We start from the raw sequence: 24405 nt of genomic DNA on the forward strand, positions 1-24405 counted from the left end.
GCGTGTGCTTGTTTCCCCCAGGAAACAGGGGGACGTCATCCTGTGTACGTACCTGGCCGTGTCTATTCCCAGGGCTGTCATGGTTTGTGTGCCACCCCGCTGACGTATTCTTGAGGCTGCAGCCATCACATCTTCCGTTGTTGAGTATGTATTCAGGAAAAATTCATGGACTACAGTCTGTCCGTACTGAACAATTCCAACCTGAAACACACAGTTCATGCTAAAAATCAACTACACTTATAGAAAATATTACTGTGTCTCCTGCAGTAACCTATATGTGTTTGAGCAAGACTAGCTAGATGACAGTCTCATGAAACGTTTTGAAGTTTCTAAATTGCTTTTATTAAGAACTGGAATAAAGCCAAAAGCTGTCTCAAGTCCTTGGTCTTCCTGGCTTGAGGCAATCTGGATGGGAGCTCTGCGCTCCTCTAGGCCGAGGCAGACCAGTGTCCCAACCACCAGTCCCAACTCCTCAAAGCTGTTTTCCTTATAGCATACAAGGTCATGGCTCACTCACAGCTGTCTTCATTCCACTCAAATAAAATATTCCTACATCCAATAGTTTATTTACCCTAAATTGAGCCTAGAAACAGGAAGACCCAATTACTCTTATCTTGATGAAGACAGCAGGGACATCTGTGACATGGACGTTCTCCCAGCAGGAGGTATGTCAAAGTACCACCTGACAAGTATGAGAGGGTAAAGCATGAAGGAAATGGTGGCTTTGGGACTGGGGGAGGGTAACGTAAAGTCTATAGATAACCTTAGCAGGACAAGTCTTTGTGCGGAAGATCAACACATGGGATTGTGCAATAACCACAAAATGCCTGAGGGAACCTGCTGCAAAACCAAGAGCAGAATAAAAAGACGAGCAATATTCTTAAATATTAATTAATTTCTCCCATTCATCCCTGTCAGTTTTAATATTTTGGCAGGTTCCAGACAGCTTTTACTGGGAAGAAGCCACACAATGTTCCATTAGCATATTTCAATTTTACGTTACACATGGCAATTTATAGGTGTTATTTAGGATAATGCAGTATTACGTGGCATTTATGTCTCACTCATCTATTATTAAAAGCACTCTAGCATTAAGGTACTGAAGATCAATAAGACCTCTGGGATGTTTTTACCATCTTATTATTTTGGAAGTGGCTTAGTATGTACTTTAAAAATGCTGTACAGGGCTTTTTTTCAGGTACTTACATAGCCTCTCAGATTCTGCACCATATTTGTTTGCTTGTAGCAGAAGGGTTAGAACTGGATAAATATTTCACAGTAAACATCAATAACATGATCATTATGAAATGTTAGTTACATATGATTATGGCACTATAATTACAATGGAATGTGATAGCAAAATCTATCCCACTGAATTTCCGTATCCTTTTGAAAACACAATCAAATCTGGAAGAACTGATGTAAATTCAAAGTTAGGACAAGTTCCTGCCTTTCAGCTATTTGTCTCTTGGAGGTATGCCCTCTTCCATCTGCAGCAGAGAGAATGCAGAGGCTGCAATGTTCCTGTGAGCAGCAGCCTATTAAGCCTGTGCACTGTTTACAGGACCAACCAGAGCACACTCTCTGTGTCATCACTCAGAGCACTCGGGGCACTGAATAAATCACAAGCTGAAGACAAAATTTTTAACCTGTTCCCTCCAAGGCAACTATTTTGTGGCATGCATCTAAAGTGATGTACAGCATTATCTGAATTGGATGCTGTTAGTCTTAAAAACAAGATGAAAAAAAGATTTGCATCATGCTTGATTTTTTGGAGGAGCAATGGCTTAAGAATTCCAGGGCCATGCACCAAGTGTAGCCAGACACTATAGTATACTGGGAAGCTTGTTGGTGTGGATTCATGGCTCCTTCTCTCCAGCTTTTAAGGTACCAAGAATGAAATGATCTACTGACTGCTGCCACTGTGAAAAGCATCTGCCAGTCTTTCATGATTCTACAGACGCATGTTGGTGTTGTCATCTTCCTAAAAAAAGATTATAGGCTGACATTGAGTTATATCATTTCCTGTTTGAAAGGAAACGTCCACGATCACAGCAAGTACACATTTTGGGCATTTCCTTCTCAGGAAGTGAATGGGAAGAACATCTGAGTCTGAAACTGCACTGTGCTGCATAGCTTGTAAATCAGGAAGGAAGGGGGGCATGTGGTTATCTTATGGGATACAATTGTCATGTGGGAACCTTCCTTAACACGAGCTTTGAAAACATTGATCATCATTTTCTATATATTCCATGGCACCAAAGATGAACCATTCCTCAATAAAAGGTAAGAAAAAGCCTCTGAGAAAAAGCTACTAGGCTTCATGCTCCAGTCTCCTACAGGATCACAGAATGAAGTCCACCTTGTAAAATTAGAGTTACATTCTATTAGAGAGCAATGAAGGTTTGAGCTTTTGTAGCCTTTTCATCTTATGCAAAATTGCAAGTGCACATCTACCTGATACAAACGTGCCTTTATGGGACTTCAGCAAGCCCCTAAGAATGATGCTTACAGGCATCGTATGTTTTGATTTGCTTGTTTAATTTATATCTGGAAAATGCAATAGTACTACACAGTAGTAATTCTGCTCTACTCCAGAGAAACTTTTATTTTTCCCAGCATTACTGACCATAATCTATTGAACATTCTTGTAATTCTTAAGCTTATGTTCCCTTCCCTAGCATTCCATGGCTTTTACATTACACAAGGGAATAATTCTTTAATTGTCCCCAGTTCCTGTGAGAAGTGTTGTACAAGAGAACAGGCAAATGATGGACTGTTCTACTTTGGAACAAAGCAGTTCTCAGGGCTACGATTTATTGTTGTCCCATAAATGAATACAGACCCTTATTTGGAAAGTGCATTCTGGCTTTCCCAATAAATTATTAAGCCAATCAATTTGGCAAAAACTACCAACAACTAAAATAACAAAATGAAAGGAAAACCATTTGGTACATGAAATTATATGTTAGGGTTTTCAGCATTGGGATGTGAGGAGAAATCAGAAATATTTTTGGATGTACTGATACTTAATGTAAAAGAAAAGCAGAGATGCCTTGGGAAGAAGAATTAATGGATAATACATTTTTTCATAAGGAGATCTTTTTAAAGGTATGTGAACCAAAAAAAAATTAATTCTCCCACGTTTTGTTTACTTCAAGATACAAGTTACTTGTAAACTCTTGCAAAGATCTTTCTACATCCTTAATCTTTGTAATACTTTTTAATTACACTTCTGTTCTTCTGAAGACAAAACTAATCATAAGATATGACATGGCGTGACTTATTAGTGTGTGATACAGTCCCTTTGGAGACATAATAAGGTACAGGCCAAACATCTATAACTGCCTATGTCATATATTAATGTAAAAATAGAAACTGTCTGAAGATTTTGAAGGCCTTTCCAGCATAGCTTTAAAGCCAGAATTGAACTTATTCAAGTATTCTGCTTTCTCTTTTGAGAGAAATCCACAGAACGTTACTCATATGTAAATGATTAAAAAACCTACCCCTACATATTAAAAAGACAATTATCTCCACAACAGTTAAAAAAGAGGCAAAAAAAGGCCAAGAGAAATATTTTGATTTTGTTTCTACTTCTATTTCTTCATAATTCCTCCTACTTTTTCCACTTTTATATCATCACTTCCATTTACTTCTTTTATCCTAAAACTCAAGATATGCAGCTTAATCATCAGTATGGTGTTGTAGATTATCTGGAGAAGGGAAAGAGGGAAGGAAGGAAATACTGGAAAAAAAATACCATAAACTTTGACTTTCTGCATCTGAAACTTCAGGCTATCATTTTCAAATCTGCCAAACATGGGACACTGAGAAATTTCTCTCCTGACTTGTTGCAAATATAATGACCATTGTTCATGGAGGGGGTAAGTGGGGAAAAAAAAATAATCTCAAAAGCTTCCAATCAAAACACAGTTTTGAACAAGTCACACCCAATCTGCTAAGGAGTTATTCTGTAATCACCTCATTCCTGTGCAAAACAGTCTTAAGTCAGTGAAAGTCCACTGATTTCTACATGCTCAGTAATAAAAAATTAAAATGGAAAAATCAATTTAAACAGACAGAGAGTAAGTTATTGTTCCTATGCTTCTCTTCTGTGCTCCCAGAAGAGAGGGGATAAATTAGTCTGCTCTGTTGTTTCTCCTCTTCCCCATTGTATAGTCATTTAAACATTTTTTCTGAGAAAGGAGACAGTGTGGGTCGGGGATAGAGTATAAACTCATTATGAACTTCAGATGTGCCAGGGTTCCCAAGCAGGGGGCTCAGAGGAGAGGAGGAGATGAGATATGTTCTGGGGAAGGAGGAAGGTAAGAGGGACTGAGAAAATTCCACCAAGCTTTTGTCGTCCATTTCCAGTTTTTCAGCCTCTCTACTCCTTATCACATTCTTATCTCCCTCTCAAATGTTTCTGCTCTGTAGCAACCAGATGCCAAAGCTGACGTTCTCAAGTGAATATGTGTACGTGTGAGAAGAGGGGTAGCTATGCCAAACTGTGGGCACAAAGGATTTTGTAGGTGGAAATGGGAGGCTGCTGGAGTGCAGGCCAGCCAGGGATCTTTTGTGCATGAGCTGAGCCACACAGATGAGGCAGTATTCCAAAACTGAACATAACAGAGGTGTGGCATTGTAAAAATTTAGGAGTTGCTGGGTAAGGAAGAGGAGTGAGGGTGCAGTAGCTTTGGTTGCCCTGCATACCACTCCCATGAAGACCTTTGGACAGAAGGCAGTGATGATTTCCATGCAGCCATTGCCCCATACTGGGAAGTTCAGATTTAAGTATTTTAAGATGGTACATGTTTGAGTAATCATCTGTTTAAGGGAACAGAAGGAATTTTTTCCTTTCTGCTAAATTTCACAAAGTGCTTTTCCTTCTTCCTCACAATATCTAAAGAACAGTGTGTTTAAAATAACAGGATATGATTGTGAAGTTGACAGTTTATAAGTTATTTTATCAGCCAGTGTTCAGTGTAGCCAACAGACGACCTGGCTGGTAACTTGAAAACCCCAATTAATATGGAAAATGATGGGGGTAATACTCTCTGCAGGCAGAGGTATCCTTCACATCTTCTCACAGTCTCCTTTGTAAAGGTAGGAGCTGAATGTTAGGAGTTAACCTGAAGCTGCAAAACTGCCTGTAGCATATAACTTATTACAGGAGGTCCTGGAAAATCCTTGATTTGGGGAGGTGGAAAATAGAGAAAGGAAAGGAAGAAACAGTTTCTTCTCTTGATGTTAATAAGGCTTTCTGTGTTAATATGTATCCCAGAGTCAGTGTTTCCCCCTTCCCAGAGTTCTCTTAGAACTGATATTTACATAATCTGTTCAGCAGCCTCTGGGACATATGCCAGATCCTCAGGGGGGTAATTGGTTGTAGCTCCATTAATTCTGATGGAACCACTCTGATTTATAGCAGCTGGGAATTTGGCCCTCTCCACTCATTATATAAATGCAGCTTCTGCCATTAATAACATGCAGCTAAACAGTCACTTGTTAATTATGATTTCAGGGTTTAAAAGCTGTGTGCCCAATGTTCCACAGTACTAAGAACACTGCTCCAAAAAGCTTATAATCAAAGGCTGTCCAAACCACGCATGTGTGCTTCCGAAGAGCAGAAATGACCTTTGTGCAATGAAGTACAAAGGAAGACAAGAAGGGGCTGTGGAGAGGAAGGAAGTGGGACAAGACAGCGTTCAAGCAGTCTCACTTAATGCACTTAACTTTTGTCTCTAGGTTAGAAAGTTGGTTTCTCCAGACTGCCTGACTAGTGGGGGGAGGGATAGTCTTCCTGACATTGCTGCTTGATGACTGAGTACTGACTTAGTTGTGGTTTCAGCTATTTTGCTTTAGTAACTGCTGCTGTAAGTTCTTGGAATTGAAGAGGTCCATAGATGACACTATTATATAATTTCCTGTAAATTGTTTTTTCCTCTCAAATTAAAAAAACATAAAATATCTACCATGTTACCTGTGTTTGCTGAGGACCTATATCCATGTTTCTCAGGAGGCTGTTCAGAAAGTCTGTGACACTCTCCCATGGATAAATGCTGTTGGACCCATCAAGGACTATGACGATGTCCAGCTGGGTTTTACACTCTGCAACACAAATTGCCACATAAGAATTGACACTAACAAGGATCAGACTTATCTCACAGCTCCAGCTACTTTTGTAATTTGTAACAAATGTATATCCTTCTGCAGTGGGGCTGAACTGACATGTTTGATGCCAACTACCATTCTTCAACTTTTGCATTGTGTTTCCCATGGCTTGTGTTCCTTTTATCAGGAAGGGGCTTTCTTGGGAGCAGAATTTTAAGAATGGGAGGAGATCACATAACTGGAGTATTTACCAGTGACCCTGTACCTTCTTCAATGTCAATCTATTCTCCTACAATTTTTTCAAAGGACCAGGTCTTTAAGATTTGTATGTATATTACTAAGCTGGGTTTGTATTAGGTCTCAATATGCTGTCATTATTTAAAAGGAGTCTTTTGGCCATAAGTTAAAAACATAAGCAACTATTTTTAGCAATTGTGTTTGGATGTTACATAGCACTGTAATGATTGTTTAGACTGAGATAAATTCCAAAAGCAGGAAGAATTTAGGTTATATACGGACAATGAAAACATTTACTTAACTTGGTAATGCTGGTAGCTAAGTTAAGCAGTTCATTTTTTTGGTATGCCTATGCGTATACATTTGTCTTGTTTGGCACTTTTTATTTTCAGACACACAGGAAAATTCCTGTGGCATGCATACCTTGCACTGACGGAGCAATGGCCTCAATGGTTTCAAAAGTGGAGCTGACATTAGAACAAACTCCAGTTGTGTAATGCAAACGTCCACATTTATAAGCATAAAGTGGTCCACACGCCTTTAAAAAATGAAAAAGGGTGAAATGTTTTTGTTACAATACCCGAGAAAAAACCAGACTTTTAAAATTAGCAAAAAGTCCTTTCTTACCAGAAACCCTCCTTTTGGGTTAGTCACTAAGGTTGTTCCAAGAGTCATGTTTTCTTTTACTTCCACGACATTAGGAACTGAAGTAGAAGCTATAAATAGATTAAAATGTTAAGTATTTGGGAAAACTTCAAAAACAAAATGTTAAATTATATATCCCCTAGTATAGAGCTTCCAGCTTCTAAAATAAAACCCAGACTGACACTGGTTTCATCAAATATTTTAGCACCCTTCCCCCTCCTTCTTCAATTGCAACAATCAAGAAAAATTTCTGAGACTGGCTTTTATCCCAGAAAATTTGTCTGGGTTGCTGTCTCAAATAGTTTGCTTGAACCGCGAGAAAAGAAAAAAAGTAAAAATAACAGCACAATGGAAACAAGATACTACTATGCACAGAGTTTTTTTAATTAGGAAAAAAACCCTCATTTTTTACCTTGTCTTGCTATGACTGACTGAATAGCTTTTTTACTTCTTACTGTTACGTTACATTACTGACATTTAGGTTTTCAAGGAACACAGGCAGATAAAAAATATCACAACAGGTATATTTAGTGAAGTTCATATTAACAGGAATTTCTTTCCAGTCTACATCAGGTATCTTTTGAGCAAGAAAACCATTAATATTTACCTATGTCATATTAAGATGCATCAGCCTACTTACATTTTCATCAAAAGCTTACTGATGGCAAGAGCCTTTACAAGAAGGCTCTTGGCTTCAGACAGCTTTGGAAAGAGTAATCGAAATTATGCTCCAAGACCTTTCTGGCTCGATGGCCAGGACTGCCAACCACAGTCAATTAATGTCAGTCATAATAAAGTTTTGATAACACATTCTAAAATTATGAGCATGTTTTCCACAGGACAGTGAGAAGCCTTAAAATAAAATTATTTTTAATGTTACAAATACAACTTCTTTTACATTTAGCTCTGGATGCCCAAGTAAATTTTCACTAGAAAAACATTTATAATGCATACTTACTAGCTAAAAATCTCCTAAGATGTAACCTCTATTATTCCTCCATGTGACACAGCTTTATTGCCTTGCATACCTGGTAAGTTCAGTTTTGTGCAGGGTGACGGGCTGTCCCTTCCTACAGGGCATTTGTAGACATCGCCTGTTCTTTTCTCAGGTTGGCCAACTAGTGGTGAACCAATAAGTACCCTGCAAATGAAGTAAGTTACCTGATATGTCTTCTTTCTAACAAGGCACAAAAGTCAGCAAATAAAACTTATAGAGAGAACACAGGTGCAGCAAGCTCCACACGAGCAGTACAGGATGGGCAAAAAGAAAAGTATCTATTATTCCAGTTCAGATGCAAGATAAATAATAATGACACGGAAAGGAAATGTGCCTATATACCCAGTTATGGAATAGAATAACATTTTAAAAAATTCCAGTGGGAAATAAAAGCAATATAGGTGGGTAGATGACAAGTATTAGAAGTAATACAGAAGGAAAGATATGCTTTATTTAGTATGTCCTTGATCTTTACAAGATCTTAGATGAAAACCTATTTTCAATGCTCAGAGACCAAATGCCAAATGAGAGGCTCACAAGCACTCAGAGGAAGAATTTAGTTTTAAATAATGTGGAGCAGCACTGTAAAAGACATGTTCTTCCCTCTAATTAATATAAAATGTTATTAAAAGAAATTTCCAACTTTTGAAATGGAGAGGAGCTGAGTGTGCCTGACATCTGCTAGGAGGAGATCAATGGTCATCAGGTTCATGCCCCTGTGCTGTTACTTTCTCAGAAAGAAAGAGCTCCATGAAGCGTGGTACATGGTCTGAAAGGCTATTTTGTCTTTTTGCACAAGGGAATCCCAGAATTTTAGGGCATCCCAGTTTTATTGAGAAACAGCTGCAGTCAGGATTAGAGACCATCTGTTGCTGGAAAGCTATATCTGTGCCATACAGGTAGCGTTTTAGCAGCAGAAAAATCCTCTCAAGGCTGTTTGTATATTTTTAATTATCAGCTTACAGATTTTCTGCTTTAAATACTGATATGCTGAAAGCTTGAAATTTATAGGATCTCTGGAGTTCAATTTCAGAGATGTTCAGATCTAGCATACTAGTTTATATATTGCTGTCTGGCCACTGGTAGAGCCACCATTTCCAGCTCATATTATTGTTTGCTTTTGAAAGGTTTCAGGACAGTTTACAAAAATACAGCTTACTTTGCAAAATCCCAGCTTTTAGAATGGATTCCATTTCCTGAAGGTCTAAATCAGCTCAAAGAAGGTCATTATTCTTATTCTCTCATGACCCTCATACAAATGTGTATTTAAACATCCTGCAATTGCAGCAATCAAGAACTAGCACTTTCAAAAGCAGGTTCTGTAATTCCACTTCTCTGTGCATGGTGTTGCAGTAGTGGTCACTCTCAGAATTTGGCAGACCCAACACTTGCAGTGGGGATTGCTCAGGCACTGCAGAACAGTTTGGCCTGGCTGCCACACAGCCTCCTCCTGCCTGTCACTCCTGCATGGCTGCAGGAGTCCCTGGGGTTACCAAGAATCTTCAAAAAAGCTCTGGGAAAACCAGAGCTATCTGCAAAGAAAGGTGGAGATCTCATTCTCAAACCTTTTACCATGCAATTGTTATTTCAGTCCTCCAGACCAGCCATTAGCCTCTGGGGTTTGTTTTAACAAGGGAAAAGCAGAGGCAGGTGTTTATCAAATGACCAACGAGCAATGACATGAGCGAGCATGCCAAAATACAACCTCTACTTAGAACAACAGGAAAGAAAAGAGAGGTTAAGATAAAGGCTCCAAGTCCCAAATGTAAATATATTACCAGTTGCAAGACATATTTAGTCCTCCAAAAGGGAAGGCAGAGGGAGTACTGTACTAATTAATATTTTGACAGGTAAATCTTCCAACCAACTGAATTAAAAAACTCAGTTCAGAAAACCTCTGACAGAAAACTTTAGAAAAAAACCATGTAATACAGATTATTTAGGTAAAATAGGGATAATTTCTTTGTGAATACATTAACAGAAGGAAAAGATAAAGATTTCATTTGGTCAATGGAAAAAACAGAACTCAGGCAAAACACAGTCCTTTCTCAGCTCCATAAATGAGGGAATTTACCCATTTTGTGGAGTCATTTGTGTATATGAGGAGATAATTGTAGGTACATATGTGGACCTTTCTCTCTCCCAGTCTTTCCAGATTTCCTCAGGACTGTGCATAATTTTAAGAAATATGCATGACAGAATCTGACCCTAACTTGAAAATAAAAATACAGCACTTGAGTCACTGAATACCTGGTAATTTAGAGTGTTCATTTAAAAAAAGAAAAAGAGCTTACCATTTCCCTTCCTCATTTTCATACTGTTGTACTGTGTACCCGAACATGTCTTCCAGAGGCCCATTGAAGGTCAGTGCATTTTTCACATCAACGTTGGAAGTGCGAACAAGGTGAAAGAGAGCTTTAAAAAAAACCAGTATTTAAAAAAAAATTAGTATGTAGCAGTAGAAATAAACTCAAATACCTCTAAGAAATCAAAGCTCAATTATGACTTAATGGAAGGTACAAGACATGTTGAAAGTGGCATTTGGGGCTTACATACCACAACTTGCAAGAGATTTAAAACATACTTCCTCACACATAGGTACAGAACTAAATTCAGAGTTGTTGGCAACTGGACTTCTGTATCCAAAACATATTTTTCAAACGACATCACTCATTTTAAAATCACAATTCAAATGACAGTAAGTAAAACATTAACTTTTTAGCTATTAATTTAGTTTCTTTTAGTTATTCTTTTTAGCTCCATTCATTTCTAATGCAAGAATTTAAAACAAAATGTTCTTTCACTCATTCAAGGAAGTAGTTCTTAAGGTTATTTAAATTGAGAATTAACTAATTTTTAACACTTTGCAGAAAAAACACATAGGAAAAGAAGGAGGAAAATCTTTCAGATGTATTTAATTTTAACTTATATTAGAGAAAAAAAAGTATATAGTTTTCTCTTAATTCCTGTAAACCATTTATTTTTGGAAAATAATAAAATAAATATTCTACGCAACCATATGCTGATCGCCATAGTACTTACATATGATTATTTGCAGAACTCTGATACTTGTGCATTTAGGAAAAGTTGCTATACAATGGTGATTTTGGACTATGAAGAGATGAATCGGGAGAGCAAATGCTTGTTATTACTGATTTCCCACAGCCTAGAGTTCAGTGATCATCGTCAAGGAAGACACTGCAGAAGTTTGGCTGTACAGCAAGTTTCAGAAAAATTTGATAGATGGGGTAAAAATTCAGCTTGAAATGATACCTATAACCAACTGCAAGGCTCATTAAGAAGTAAAAAACCACTATTTCTATATAAAAATAAGGCTATTTATTTTTTCTTTATTTACTATTTCTTATAGTGATCTCTTCCATCTTTGTCCTGTAAGTCAGTTTCAAAAGTAACCACTGAGTCTGCTGCTGCAGAGGTGTATATTTAATTCGCAAGAGTCAAAAATTAGGTGAATTTGTAGAACATTGAGACTGCTTAAAAAAACAAATATACACAAGTTTCATTTAATTTTAAAGAAGCATTTCGCGATCATTTGCTGACATTTATTAGTCACACAAAAATACCCAAATATTCAATACTTGCTGCAAGTCAAAACATCTAAATAATGCTCAGTTACTAAACCACATCTGTGTTATTCACCATTGAGTTGACAAAATTCTCATGGAAAGCTTGTTACTATAATTAGGCTCCCAAGTGGTCAATGCTAATCTGTCTCTCTCAGCATCTTATTTCCTGCTTAAAGCAGTAAAATTATCACAGAAGACCATTTGTCATTCAGTAGGTATTTCCAGTTTCACTGGACAGCAAAAAAAAGGAAAAGTTTAATTTGTGTTATTTTAGTTTTTCTTCCTTCAGTCAGAGTCAGGAAATATAAAGAAGTGAAAAAAACCAAAACAGAGATTAGTTCTTCAGAAAATATTCATTGCAAGTGATAAGAAAAAACTAATCGTTGACAGCCTGATGGGAAATAATTTGTTGGAAAATAATTTTGTCTTCCTTAAACATTTATATTTAAAGAAATTCTGCTATGCCTGTTCATGTGCAATAGGTGTTTTCCTCCCCTACTCTCAGTCATTCTAGTATAATTAAAATGAACAAGCCCAATTTTTGGGAATTCAGTCAAGTTATCACCAGTTCAAATCTTCTTTTGTTACATTTCAGAGTAAAAACAACAGCTATTATTACTTTTCAAACCATATAAGGGATTGCAACTGTGTCACTTAGACTCAACAGTCGATCTGCTAGACAATGAAACAGTACTAATGAGTCACCTGCTAAAGTTACTAAGTTCATTAATTACCTCAAGAAGAAAGGTAGAAGCAAAATCTACCCATGTCAACTTCTCTCTTAATGATCTCCAGCAGTCTGTTCACTTTAGCCTCTGAACAGAATATCCTTCTAGAGGTCTTTAGAGGCATGCTCTTCCCCTTTCTCACCTTATGATGATGCTCAACACATATCATGATATGAAATACTAAAGGCCACAAATTCCAGCCCATTTGCTTTCTCCTAAAGCAGCTGAACGTTACACGTGCACTCTGTGCTCTGTTCACTTCATCATATCCTCCACCATCATTTCATCATCTGCTGATAGACTAGGAGTTCCATCACAGTGACGTAGTATTGAAAACTATTGATTTTTACTCTGTAGTCATTACAGGAAATGGTCTTGAAGCTTCCTGAATTGGTTATGTAACATTCTCAAATCTCATAATTTTAATGCATGCGTTTCCAATCCTCATAGTTATAACGGCTGAAAATACGAAATGCTAAAACAAGCAAACTAGAAGAGGAATAAAAAATGCCAGCTATTTGCTATCAACCACCCAAATCCTCATGCTCCTGAGTGAGGTCAAATAAGAATCAACAATAACAGTGCTTTCTTCTAAAAAAAATAAAGCTCAAGGAACCAAAACAAGCTAGATGGGCCAGACTGATCAGAAATAAAAATGAGGCGGTGACTCCACACAGCAGAACAGACCTGTAGACCTTGTTGGTAAAGAATGTTTTGGAGGCTAAATGTAACATGCTCAATGGGCATCTGAATAACTCAATGGAAAACAAAACCACTGCAGTTTACAACCCACACAGAATGCACATCTGGCTCAGGAAATCCCCTTAGCTCGAGATACTTGGAAACTGGAAGAGGGAACACTACATATGCTTGCTTGGTTACTTTTTGTCTGTAGCTATCAGCTTACGTGTACTTCAGATGTGATTCTGGACAAAACACCATCTTGATTTGTTCCAGTATGGCTGTCCTTTTGCTCTCTTCTCTTCCCCTTCTATCTTAGCCAGAATTCAGACACTTTGACTTCATACACAAACTGTGTGGCATATTTTAATATGTAAATGTACTGCATGCCCTTCTCTGTCTTCCATGTGCTTTGAAACATCATGAGCATAATGTTTTTGCATTAAAGTAAGGGTCGTGATAAGCAGTGTAAAATTAACTTACAAATAATTAATGTATTTAAAGGTAGCTTGCTGCTTTTTCCATAGATCCTGTAAAAAGAAATCTGACAAGCCAAAAAGACGTTCAAATCTTCAGATGGTAAATGGAAAAGTGGAGTTTATGGTGACCTACATTACACATTTAGCTAACAATTATCTACTGATTTATGGCAACTTGGCTTTAACGCTTTATTTCATTTTTTAGTACAGAGAACACTGTACACAGGAGCTAATGATTCAGAATATTTAAATAATATTCAGAATATTTACAAATATTACTGGTTGTGACTGTGAAAATGGTATTGATAATAATAATATCTAGCCTGAACTCTTTCAAACTTCCAGTTTCTGTTTAAGACAGCATGCATTCTCTACTGTTTCTAGCTAACTTGTGTATGAATTAAGAAGAGTATTGGCAGAAGCAGTGGAAAAAGGAGAGCTACAGGGAAGTCGGAGAGGATTCTCTTCAGAGCTATGGGTATTAAGGAGAAAAAACATTTTTTCATAAGGTACATAGTATTTGACTTAGTCACACATAATGTAGGTAAATTAAGTTTGTGAACATGTTCCATTAACAGAATGACTGTAGACAAATCAAAATTGACTGACACAGTTCAGAAATGCAGAATATAAATGTTTCTCAAAGGTTAAAACTGAAGTTCTAGTTTTAACTTCATGTTCTACAAGAAACGAGACACTGCAGAAAACCTGGGACAATGTCCCTCTCACTACTGATTTACACCGAGCAGAACATGAGCTGATGCATGCGCCATTCTTTGCTTAGAACAGCCTGTACCTATACATGAAAGGTTAACACTCAGTCACCAAGACGACAACACAAATATTATTTCTATTGCAAACCTAGAGTAGTAGCTCATACTTGTCCAGTAGCCACTAATAAATTTTTTTCTGTTTTATTTAATGAGTTCTTTTAACTAGACGTTTGTGTGTCTGGATGGTTATTCTGCCTCCAAACCATGCAAAACTAGATTTTTCTGGGACTTGTCCACAAGCATATTGCCTGCCTGGCCACTCTAACCTTACAAATGCAGAATCAGCACCCTTATTTTCCTAAAGGCAGATATAAACATAACCCAAACTGTAGAACAAAGCCTAACACCTGGTTCTTTACTGATGAAAAATAGATCACCACAAAACACCCACAATAAATGACATCACAAAGACCAACTTAGACAAGAGAAGAGAATAAACTGAGTGAGGATATTTTAACTGGGTATGGTCTGTGGCAAATAACAATTCCATCCTCTATAAATAGAGGTTATCCTGAGAAATACAAATGTTTTCTTTCATAAACAGGAAAGGACAAATTTACACTTAGCATTGGACAAGGCTAACACATTGGCTGTGCACTACTTCTCCCTGCCAGTATGTGGTCAAAAAGTTATTTTTGTTTCATTACTGCTACAGCACTTCAGATGTTTTTATCAATTCATCTGCATTTTGCAGGAGACTGAAATAAAGCAGGTCTAGGTGCATCAAGGAGCACACCAAAACAAGTAGAAATATTTTGCATAAGTATGCACAACCTGAAAACACTGGGAAATTAAAAGAAAAAAAAAAAGCTGAAAAAATCAGACTGCCTCCATCCTGGAATATAGAGAGAATGCAGAAATCAAAGATGAAGATTAAAATAAGATTCAAATGCTTTATGGAGTTTTCATATATTTAGACATCTTGGAAATTAAAAGAAAAATTGCCTCAATGTCCAGCATATATTGTACAGCATATATTGCAGTCTATGGTGTTGTAAAGGTATTTTAAAAATCTGCAAACAACACAGGTGTGCAATACAGCAACAGGGAACTCTGCACGGGATCATATGTACTGAAAGCTAAGTGATATTAGGAAAGATGTGCTAATTTTAAGACAGTAACTGACTGCCTTCAAAAGTATTTTACATCGACACAGCAAAAACTACCTGTCTTGTCATCTTAGAAAACCTATGAAACTAATCAGCATAAAAGGATGCAAGGGGGGTGCTGGTAAATGTGACTCAGCGAGGAGAGCATTGCTGTGGCCTATCACAAAAGCTTATTTTCAAAATGGTGGCAAATAGTATCATGCTCTGCAGTTTGAAAACCCTTTCACTTGAGGAAATTGATAGATAGCACTGTGTGCTGGCACCTGCAAGCCTGAGCTGCAGCTCTCAGCTAGCTGGAATCAAGCCAGCTGCAGAGAACAAACTGTGTCGTTCAGTACATGCAGCACCGAGCCTCAGGAAATAAAACCTCCTCAAAGCTGGATCTTTTAGCTGCACCAACACAACACCATGGACTTGGGTCAGGGCTGGACTGCATCTGGCTGGCAGCATGGAAACTTAAACGAGCATCTACTTGCAAAGACATACCTAGGGAAGTGCTATTTTTGAAATAATGGCTCATACATGTGAAAGTGGATTATTTGCTGGACCAGCAAATCTACACATTTTATTTTTGCTTCATTTGTGATAATGTCACTGCAGGATTACACAGCCTTTTCCTATGAAAAAAAGATTTAGCCACTGACATGCCAAGTGGAAGAAAACACGACAGCATTGTACAATTGCTGTCTGTGAGTTCAGGGGCCACAATGCTCTGGTCTTACTGCGGAAGGCCAAGGAGGCTGAGCAGAAGTTCTTGTTGCATTCAGTTCTGCCTGGCTAAATACCAACATATTTCAAATAAAGCTATATATATAAAAAAAACCAACTTCAGAAACTTTTTCAGTAGTGCTTAAATCAAGCCTTTTGTTTTTCTGGGCTACAAAAGAACTTTTGTATAGTTTTGCCTCCAGCATTTTTTCTTTAATCCTTAACCTTTGAAGAGCAAAGACTGAATTTCTGGAAAGAGACTGAATAATTATTTAACCACTTCTTATTAAAAGTAGATAAATACCCCAAAAGACCAAGAAATATATATTTGAAAGTAATTCCAGATTCAGTAGCCACATGCTTTTCAAAACCAATTAAATGCTTTGTACAACCCATTAAATAAAGCTCTCTTTGCTGGTTTTGTACTAAATATTTTGTGCTGGAAAATAGCTTTATAATGCAGTGTCAAGCCTGAAAATATACTGAATCAACGCTTTGTAATATGGTCCCAAGTGAATAATGATGCAGCAGGCAAAACTTTCGGAAATATAATGGCAGAGACCAAGAATAGGTCCCCCACTCAATTAGCAGTCATCAGAATAAAACTATTTTGTTCAAAATTTGGAAAGTGGTCCTCTCATCATCACAATCCTTAGCACTCTGCAGTTTCTCATGTAAGAAAGAAAAAAGCCCTAGAAATATGCAGTCACATACAAAAAACTTCACAAGGTCTGCTACTTGATTTCTGCAGATGTACAAAGTCTTAGCAAATTTAGCAGCTTGATGAAAGTGAAACAACTATAAAATATTTCATCTTGTCTCCAGTGATTTCCAGACCATGTTTTATCAACCCTTCACACAAGTCCCTACAATCTTTGTGTTGCCCTCAGTGTCCATCCTCCTTTGCTATCAAAGACCACTTCCTTATGAACACTCCACTGAACTTTCATTTTCTACCATACAGCTTTATATGTAAGCCCTGTATTTCAGGCAGAAACCATAGTTACAATGAGAAGATTTTTACTTTCTGAAATAAAACCCATCAGTAAGAGTCAAGTAGGACATTTCATTTGGTTTTTGACAAGCTTTCCACTTGTTCAGTTATGATGAATCCCAGTTCTTGCTGTCCTGCAAGCTTTCCATTGTGTAGTGAAACCAGCATGGTAGGTCAAGTACACCTTATGCTTCAGGAAACACAAGATACCAAGCGCCAAAGTCACTTCTTCCATGGCAATTTTTCATTTGACTTCACACTGTTAACTAGAACATTTTTCCACACAAGTATACTTTATGTATTACAGGTTAATTTTGTTGCTCTTAGCCTAGAAAAACCCCACCTAAGTAGATCCAGTATGAACCTTACTCAGTCTTTTAAACAAGTATGATGGTAATTGATTTTCAAGAGTGAATTATTTTTCTTATCATGTGAAATAATTACTGAATATTTCTAAGTATTTGTTTCATGTTTCCTACAAAATTAAATCTTGTAACACTTGCTTAATGGGAGGAAGCAAACCTAATCTTTTTTTCTATTCTTAAGCAAATATCTGCCATACCTTTCCTATCTTATCAAATCACGTATGTCACTTCGAACAATCGTTCCTCTAATGTACTGCCTATGATTCAATCCAAAGATATAGCTGGTGTGTGCAACAGGTAGCACAAATGATTGAGAAGGTCAACCCACTTCTATCTGGTTAAAAAAATGATATGACCATCCTTACATAATGACAGTTTATTATGGAAAGCAATTGGTTATCGTAAATGTATCTTTGAATCAGAGATGTATTTTAAATATAGAGTCTAAAATGCAGAGTTTACTTCAGAATGGAACCTCATGGTAAAAACACATGCAAGGCTGTAGAATTTTGTCAGAAATAACAGAGATGTTAAATGTAATATGTGTTCAACAGTAAGTGTAATTTGCGGTTCAACTGAGGTTTATTTTGAGAAGATGCAAACTGGTGACTTTTGTCATTATGCAACATGGCCTACATCTTTCACAATTTTAGTATGCTAATACAGGGACTAAGGAAAAAGAAAGTCCTGAATACTCATGACACTGGTGAATTCTTTGATTTGAGGAAATTACTGCTTGTCAGTGCTCAAATGTGAATTGCAAATGACACTGTCTACGTATTTTCAGTTTCTTTTGAATCCATGCTTTGTACTTATTTCTTTCCTTAGCAACTTGCAAGCTATCTTTGACAAAAAAATCTGTCAAAACTCAGAAAAAATTGCTAAACACTGCAGGCAAATTAATGCACTTTTGAGGGTAGATATATTGCCACTGTGCTGTTATTTACATGTAAAAAAATCTAAATAGATTTTCAGACAATATGAACCTTTGCACCAGAAGAGGCCCCCAGACAAGTCACTCTGATAAGCCTACACTTCACCAGTCTACTCCATCAAATTTAAAACCAACTGTCTATAAAATGCCCCAGGACAGAAATTCCTTTCAAACATTGTGGGAAATGTGATCATCTGAGAACTGACGTAAAAAATAAGGCCTAACTGAAAACTCATGCTACCATCTCCCTGCCAGGACGGCAAGAGTGCTCCTTTCTCTCCTGGAGAAGGGACCTCTCATGGTTACTCCTTGAGGAATTGAATGACTCCCTGCAGCAGCACATTCTCAGTAAGTGATTAATAGCATGCTAAACTCTGACATCTTACCTAAGTGATACAAAGGATTGACTGTGCACATACAATCCTCTAGACATCAACATTGACCAAGTCTAGAACCAGAAGAGGACCTAGCTGCACCTAGATTGATTACTCTCTGAGAGGAGTTTAGAAAGCAAAGGAGTCCTTTCTGAACCTGATGACACAACAGAAGGGTCTCCCTGACAGCTTTATCTGGGCTCTGCCCTCTACGCTGTCAATAGTCATGTACTTTGTCATCAAATCTTGTTAAACTACCATCACATTTACCACTGAATTTCGTCAACTTACTGTTTTATGTCAATAATATATATTGGTGTATCACATATACGAGTGAAGTACATCACTCCATTTGTGACATGGATGAAGGACAATTTTTTTTTTTGCCTAGCTGGTTCGGTTCCTTTACTCTTTCGTTTCCTCCCGCAGTTTTTTTCAGAGACAGGTAATTTTTCTCAAAGTCTTAAGGCTAACACAACTTTTTAAATTTCTTTACTTCACAATGACTACAAACTCCTGTCTTTCATCCCCTTGGGCTGAGCATAATCATTGGCTTGCTCTCAACCAAATCACTCAAGGCTCCAGTAACAGAAGAAATCCTTCAAAAGGGAGTGAAAATATCCTGATATGACCCACTCACACCCAGCTAGCTAGAGCACCACAGAACTTAAATCTAAGCCAGTATTTACATAATATGACAAAAACATAGATTGTCTCTATAAAATGCATCAATATCAATTCAGCTGTGATCCAACTTCTTTTAGAGTGCAATGGAAGGGAAAAGATGGAAGTTTACAAATATCTAGTTTTTCCTTTGGTCTTATACAATTTTGCTATGCAGAAATTTGGGGGTGAAAAAAACCCAAAAGCAAGCAGAAAGCTTGACCAAACAAAAATGACAGAGACAAGTGGGGCATAGACACACTTCAGAATAAAATCCCAGAAACATGTATTAAAAGAAAAAATCAACTTGCAAACTATAGTCAAGATGTTTAGAGACAACTTACCTATTATTTCTCATAATAAAGCATCTATGATAACTTTCATTGTAACACAACATAAAATTCATTTTTACCTGAACATGTTCTAGTACAGTAAGAGGAAACCACTATGTTTCTGCAGCTTCTCATGTCATGGCTACATCGAGTTCTGTTTCCCTGTTTACAATATGTATTCCCGTAATATGGCAGAGACCTGAAAACTCAAACTTTGAAGTGCTTCTTTGCACTAAGACTTAGTTTACTCTTCAGACAAACTTGTTATATAAAGCTAACAGGTTCCAGAAAAAATGTAAATCAAAAGAATATTCACAAAACTGAACTCCATTTAAAAGTCACAGAGAAATACTACAACAGTCTAACACAGAAAACACTTTTACTAATGTTAAGCATACTAGTAAAGTTTAAACCATTAAAAAAAATTTCAATAATTGTATGCGCAGCTTTCTGAGAGCAGAACTGGAGAGTAAGGGATAAAACAGACTGCTGCCAAAGGCAAAATGCTAGACATGGAGCTTGGACTGAAAATAGGAACCACCATCCAAATAATTCCCTTTCCCTATTGCATATGTTAATTCTTTGCAATGCATCAAATGTATTGTCAATAATATTCTTTTTTTTTTTTTTTAACTTTTTCTCCTATTGGTAACCAGAAAATTACTACAGTGAAAATATAGTTGATAAGAGATTGCTACAGGCAATAATGGAAAAGAAGTCACGCATTTGTTGAAATGCTGGAATTTCACCATGAATGGTCCCCAGATGTTAGCACTCTCACACAAGGTCAGATGGAAATGCCTCTTCATCTCCAACTGCACAGAACTGAAATGCCTGCTGGGAAAGCCAGCCTCTCCTGCAAGAGCATGAGGGAGCAGGCATTGCCTGTTTGCACAGATCAGGTCTTACCTGCTCACAGCAAAATCCTGAGCCTGTCTCAAGCATGCGCCAGCACGGGTAATCACAGTAGCAACTCTCTATTAAGACATACAGAGCTGTCCTGGTTTGAAATTTATGACTGTACACTGCTAAAAGAGAAGATAATCCTCAGCCAGTCTGTTTCCTTACTCGTCTCTACCTATGAATTAACTATGATAAGAAATCTTTTCTTGCACTGGACAATTTAAAGAACATGGCTCTGTGATAACATAAAGTTTACACTTCTAACTGAGAAATCCAAGCAGATAAGAACGTGGGACTTCAAATTACCACAGTGATCATTAAATCCAATCTTCTGTGGATTTAACCATAAAAATAACTGCCTAATCTAGCAAGGGCTACAAAAAACCACATACACATCATGAAAGACACTGCACCCTAAGAAAGAAAGGTTTATTAATTTGGTCAAAGAAACACCTGCTATTGCACTAGTCAATTCGTAAGACTGCTGCAAAAGGTAGTTTGCAGCTTAGCTCATTTTATGGTCTAAGATAATCACAAGGACTTTCACAAGCTTGGTATGTCATATGATAGTAGCTCATCTCCAGTCTACCTGTGAGGTGAGCATAATTTAGAGGAAAGAGATAAAACTGAACTTTCCGTAAATGGATTCCGGTAGCAGTAAACCAAGAATTGGCATACAGTGTTCATCTGAGATCACGAGAAAAAAAGACAAAATCAAAATGCCAGCTTTCCATCAGTATCACTCAGCTGAAATAAAAGATGCACCTCTAGCAAGAAACTTATTCCTTGAAATAATTATGTGACATGTTTGTGACATATTTGGAATAGGATATGGTTGAGATTGGTGACTATTTCATTGTCATTTCACAGTGCAGTTGGAATATAAAGCAATTTTTAAAATTGCAGTAAAAATTTACTGACTTTAAATCTTCTTCTTTTATGTGGTATATTTTTTTAGTCAAGATACTTTTTTTAAGCAAAAAGTTAAGAAATTCTCCAAAAGCCACTTTATCATGAATTACCAATTCTGATTGGCAACTTACTGAAAACTTTAGCATATTATGCATCACCAATCATATCTACTAATTTTTAAAGACTCTGGCACTCAAGTATCAGTAAGAGCATTAATATCTCTTTTGTTGTACCGTTGCTGCAGGGACTTTTCTGGTAAACTAGTTGAAAGAACTGCAAAATTAATCCTAGGTCTTTTTACTGCAAATGTTCTTTTTTATTGGTCAATAAACAATTCAGGGAAATTTGGAACCAGCCATGAAGGCATTATAAAAGGAAGGTTTGTTTCCCCCCCAAAAATTAGAACTGGATTCTAGAGGTAGAAAAACATCCTGTTTTTTAGATGCAGTTTAAGATAGAGTTTTCAACATGAATTACTGGCACTAATAACTTTCATTTCCCACCCACAGCACTGAAGTACACCCATGATTTTAAAGATATCTATCTGGACCAGGACTATTCTGAAAGTCTCCTTATGACACCAGGAGTTCCATAAAGAATCTCTTACTCTTTCTTTCAAACATCTGCATCACCCTCACACAAGTACCACAGAAGTTTAAAAGCGAGGAAATTGTCCAATCTAAACTGAAGTTTGCAAAACTAAGGCCGGTTTTGGGGTCATTTAAGAGTGACTCAGTCTTCTAAAGTGAAGAGGAGCTGCAAGTGTTAAAAAAAGGACCTCTTAAAAAGGTACAAACGAACCTTGTGCCACCAGCTTCTATCCCACAACACTCCTCTTGCAAATATGTGCTACCTTACCACAGATTTAACATCAGTCAATTGCAAGTAGCACCTCAACTACAGTTTCAGCAGCAAAGATTGGCAGATAACTTCCAGCTTTTCCTTCCTGCCTAGCTATGAGGCAGTACAACAGTACTGATGTTGAGCTCTTTTTACTCATCTTTGGTCTACAGCTCTTTGGATATCACAGTTGTCTTTGTATGGAACAGACTTTTCCAAGCTGTGCTGATAGATACAGAGGACCAACTCACAGCTGCTCACTTCAGAATTACTGGAGAAAACATGCTTTCTAAAGGAAACACATTTAATGATCAGTGACTTCAGTGTAATGCCTGTTTACAAATAAAACACTCAAAAATTATTTTTTAATAACCTTTAGAGCTGCTGGAGGACATCTAACTAGCAGAGATGGAAAATACTCATTAAACCCTTATCAGATACCTAATCTAAGCATTTTTGCATCATTAGCTCAGACAGCTAACCCCTGTCTGACAGGAGGTCAATGCTGCGGTGCAATCTGGTGTGATTGTCGAGATGTGGTGTGAACATATGTGCTAAGAATTGAACAGATATAAACAGGGCAACACAATGCTCCGCTAAAATAAAAAGAGCAAGTGCTCTGCTTCTGTTCCAAGCATGGGTACAGGACTGCTAAACTGATTGCTATCTGTTGCTGGCAACTACATGACATTTTTCAGGGTAAACAAATTCCATATAAAAGTGACCTTTTGCTCTGATTTTTTCTGACTGGAAGGCTGTTCCAATTTCTCATTTTTTCAGTAGTAGGAACTTTCTGCTCTCTAACATACATTTACTTCTTGCCAGTTCTTATGTCAAAATAAAAGTGCTTTAAGTAGGGAACAAAGCAGTTTTGAAAATGTTCTAGAAATAAGCAAAAAGCTCAAATTCAAATTACTATTGCCTAAAGCCCTAAGCATTTTTTCAGTGACAATTTCCATACTCTTTCAAAAAAAAAAGTCAATTATAAATTTGTATAATCTATTTAGACAAGTATTCAAAATTAGGAAAGGCTGGACTCACAGTTGTCAGCACTATCAAGATTTTGTTTTTTCTGTACACTTATCTTTATTCATAACAAAACACTTTGTCTCGTAAGAACAATACACAGGACCATGCAAATCTACACTTGGATAAATGCAGACAGCTTGAAACAGTTTAGGCAATCATCATTTATCAAGATCACAATGCTTGACTATGTATTAATGGAGTTTTAATAACTGATTTCTGGGGATTTCTAGAGAAAAGGTCTAAAAACTTGTCATTTGACTTACTAGTTAGTCTTTATATCTTAGTTGAAGTGACCTGAAAAACTGTTAAAAAACCACCAACAAACCTTGTTACATACTGTTTCATCTGTCTTTCTCTTTTTCTTCTTACTAGGTACCCTCTCAAAAAGTCTGTAAGGTTTATTTCAATCAGCTTCAATTGGTTTGGGTTTTTTTTTAATGTCTGTCTAGAAATTTTCCCTTTGCTTATCACACAGACTGGCAACACAACACAGCTGAGGTGTTTGTTTCACAAAGCAGTATTTTTGAAAAAGAAGGTGGCTTTCAGACAGGTATGAAAGGAGAACAAAGACAGTCTTTCATAAGCCTCAGATACAGCAATAGCCGGGTGGCCAGAAATTGCTCCATAGTAGGAGGATTAGCAAGGTCTCAATATCTCTAGTCTCCATCTCAGGCTCAAAGCTCCTCTCCCACAGACACACACACAGAGCTTAATCACATCAGCTGGCATCTTACCCTCAACTGAGCATGAGTTGTTAGAACTAAGTACAGATATTTCAAACATCCACTGTGTCTCCCTTTGGGGAAGAAGTCGCATACCCAAAACAGCATCTCATGTTTTCCATTAAACCATAGCTTTTTATCTTTCCTCACAGCTCTGGAACTTGGAAAAGGTCCCTCAGGAGACAGCTGCTCTTTTTCTGCCTCTCACCACTGCTGTCCCAGTAGCTCCTACACACAGCCTTGCAGCCACTGCCCCAGGAGACTTGACTGTTCTGG

At 37.3% G+C, this 24405-nt stretch overlaps 1 protein-coding gene across 2 annotated transcripts in view; it reads right to left on the reverse strand.

Moving 5' to 3' along the window:
* Positions 1–24405, reverse strand: part of ITGA1 (integrin subunit alpha 1) — a 73656-nt gene that overhangs the window by 34968 nt on the left and 14283 nt on the right. For both annotated transcript variants that reach the window (XM_048292864.1, XM_048292865.1), the window contains exons 2-7: positions 10291–10411; positions 8028–8140; positions 6982–7070; positions 6778–6892; positions 5987–6114; positions 53–201 (exon numbers count right to left, since the gene is read on the reverse strand). In XM_048292864.1, coding sequence (XP_048148821.1) covers positions 53–201; positions 5987–6114; positions 6778–6892; positions 6982–7070; positions 8028–8140; positions 10291–10411 — 715 coding nt within the window. The remainder of the gene's footprint in view (positions 1–52; positions 202–5986; positions 6115–6777; positions 6893–6981; positions 7071–8027; positions 8141–10290; positions 10412–24405) is intronic.

Source organism: Corvus hawaiiensis, chromosome Z (assembly GCF_020740725.1).
Source record: "Corvus hawaiiensis isolate bCorHaw1 chromosome Z, bCorHaw1.pri.cur, whole genome shotgun sequence".
In the NCBI taxonomy this organism is placed as follows: Eukaryota; Metazoa; Chordata; class Aves; order Passeriformes; family Corvidae; genus Corvus; species Corvus hawaiiensis.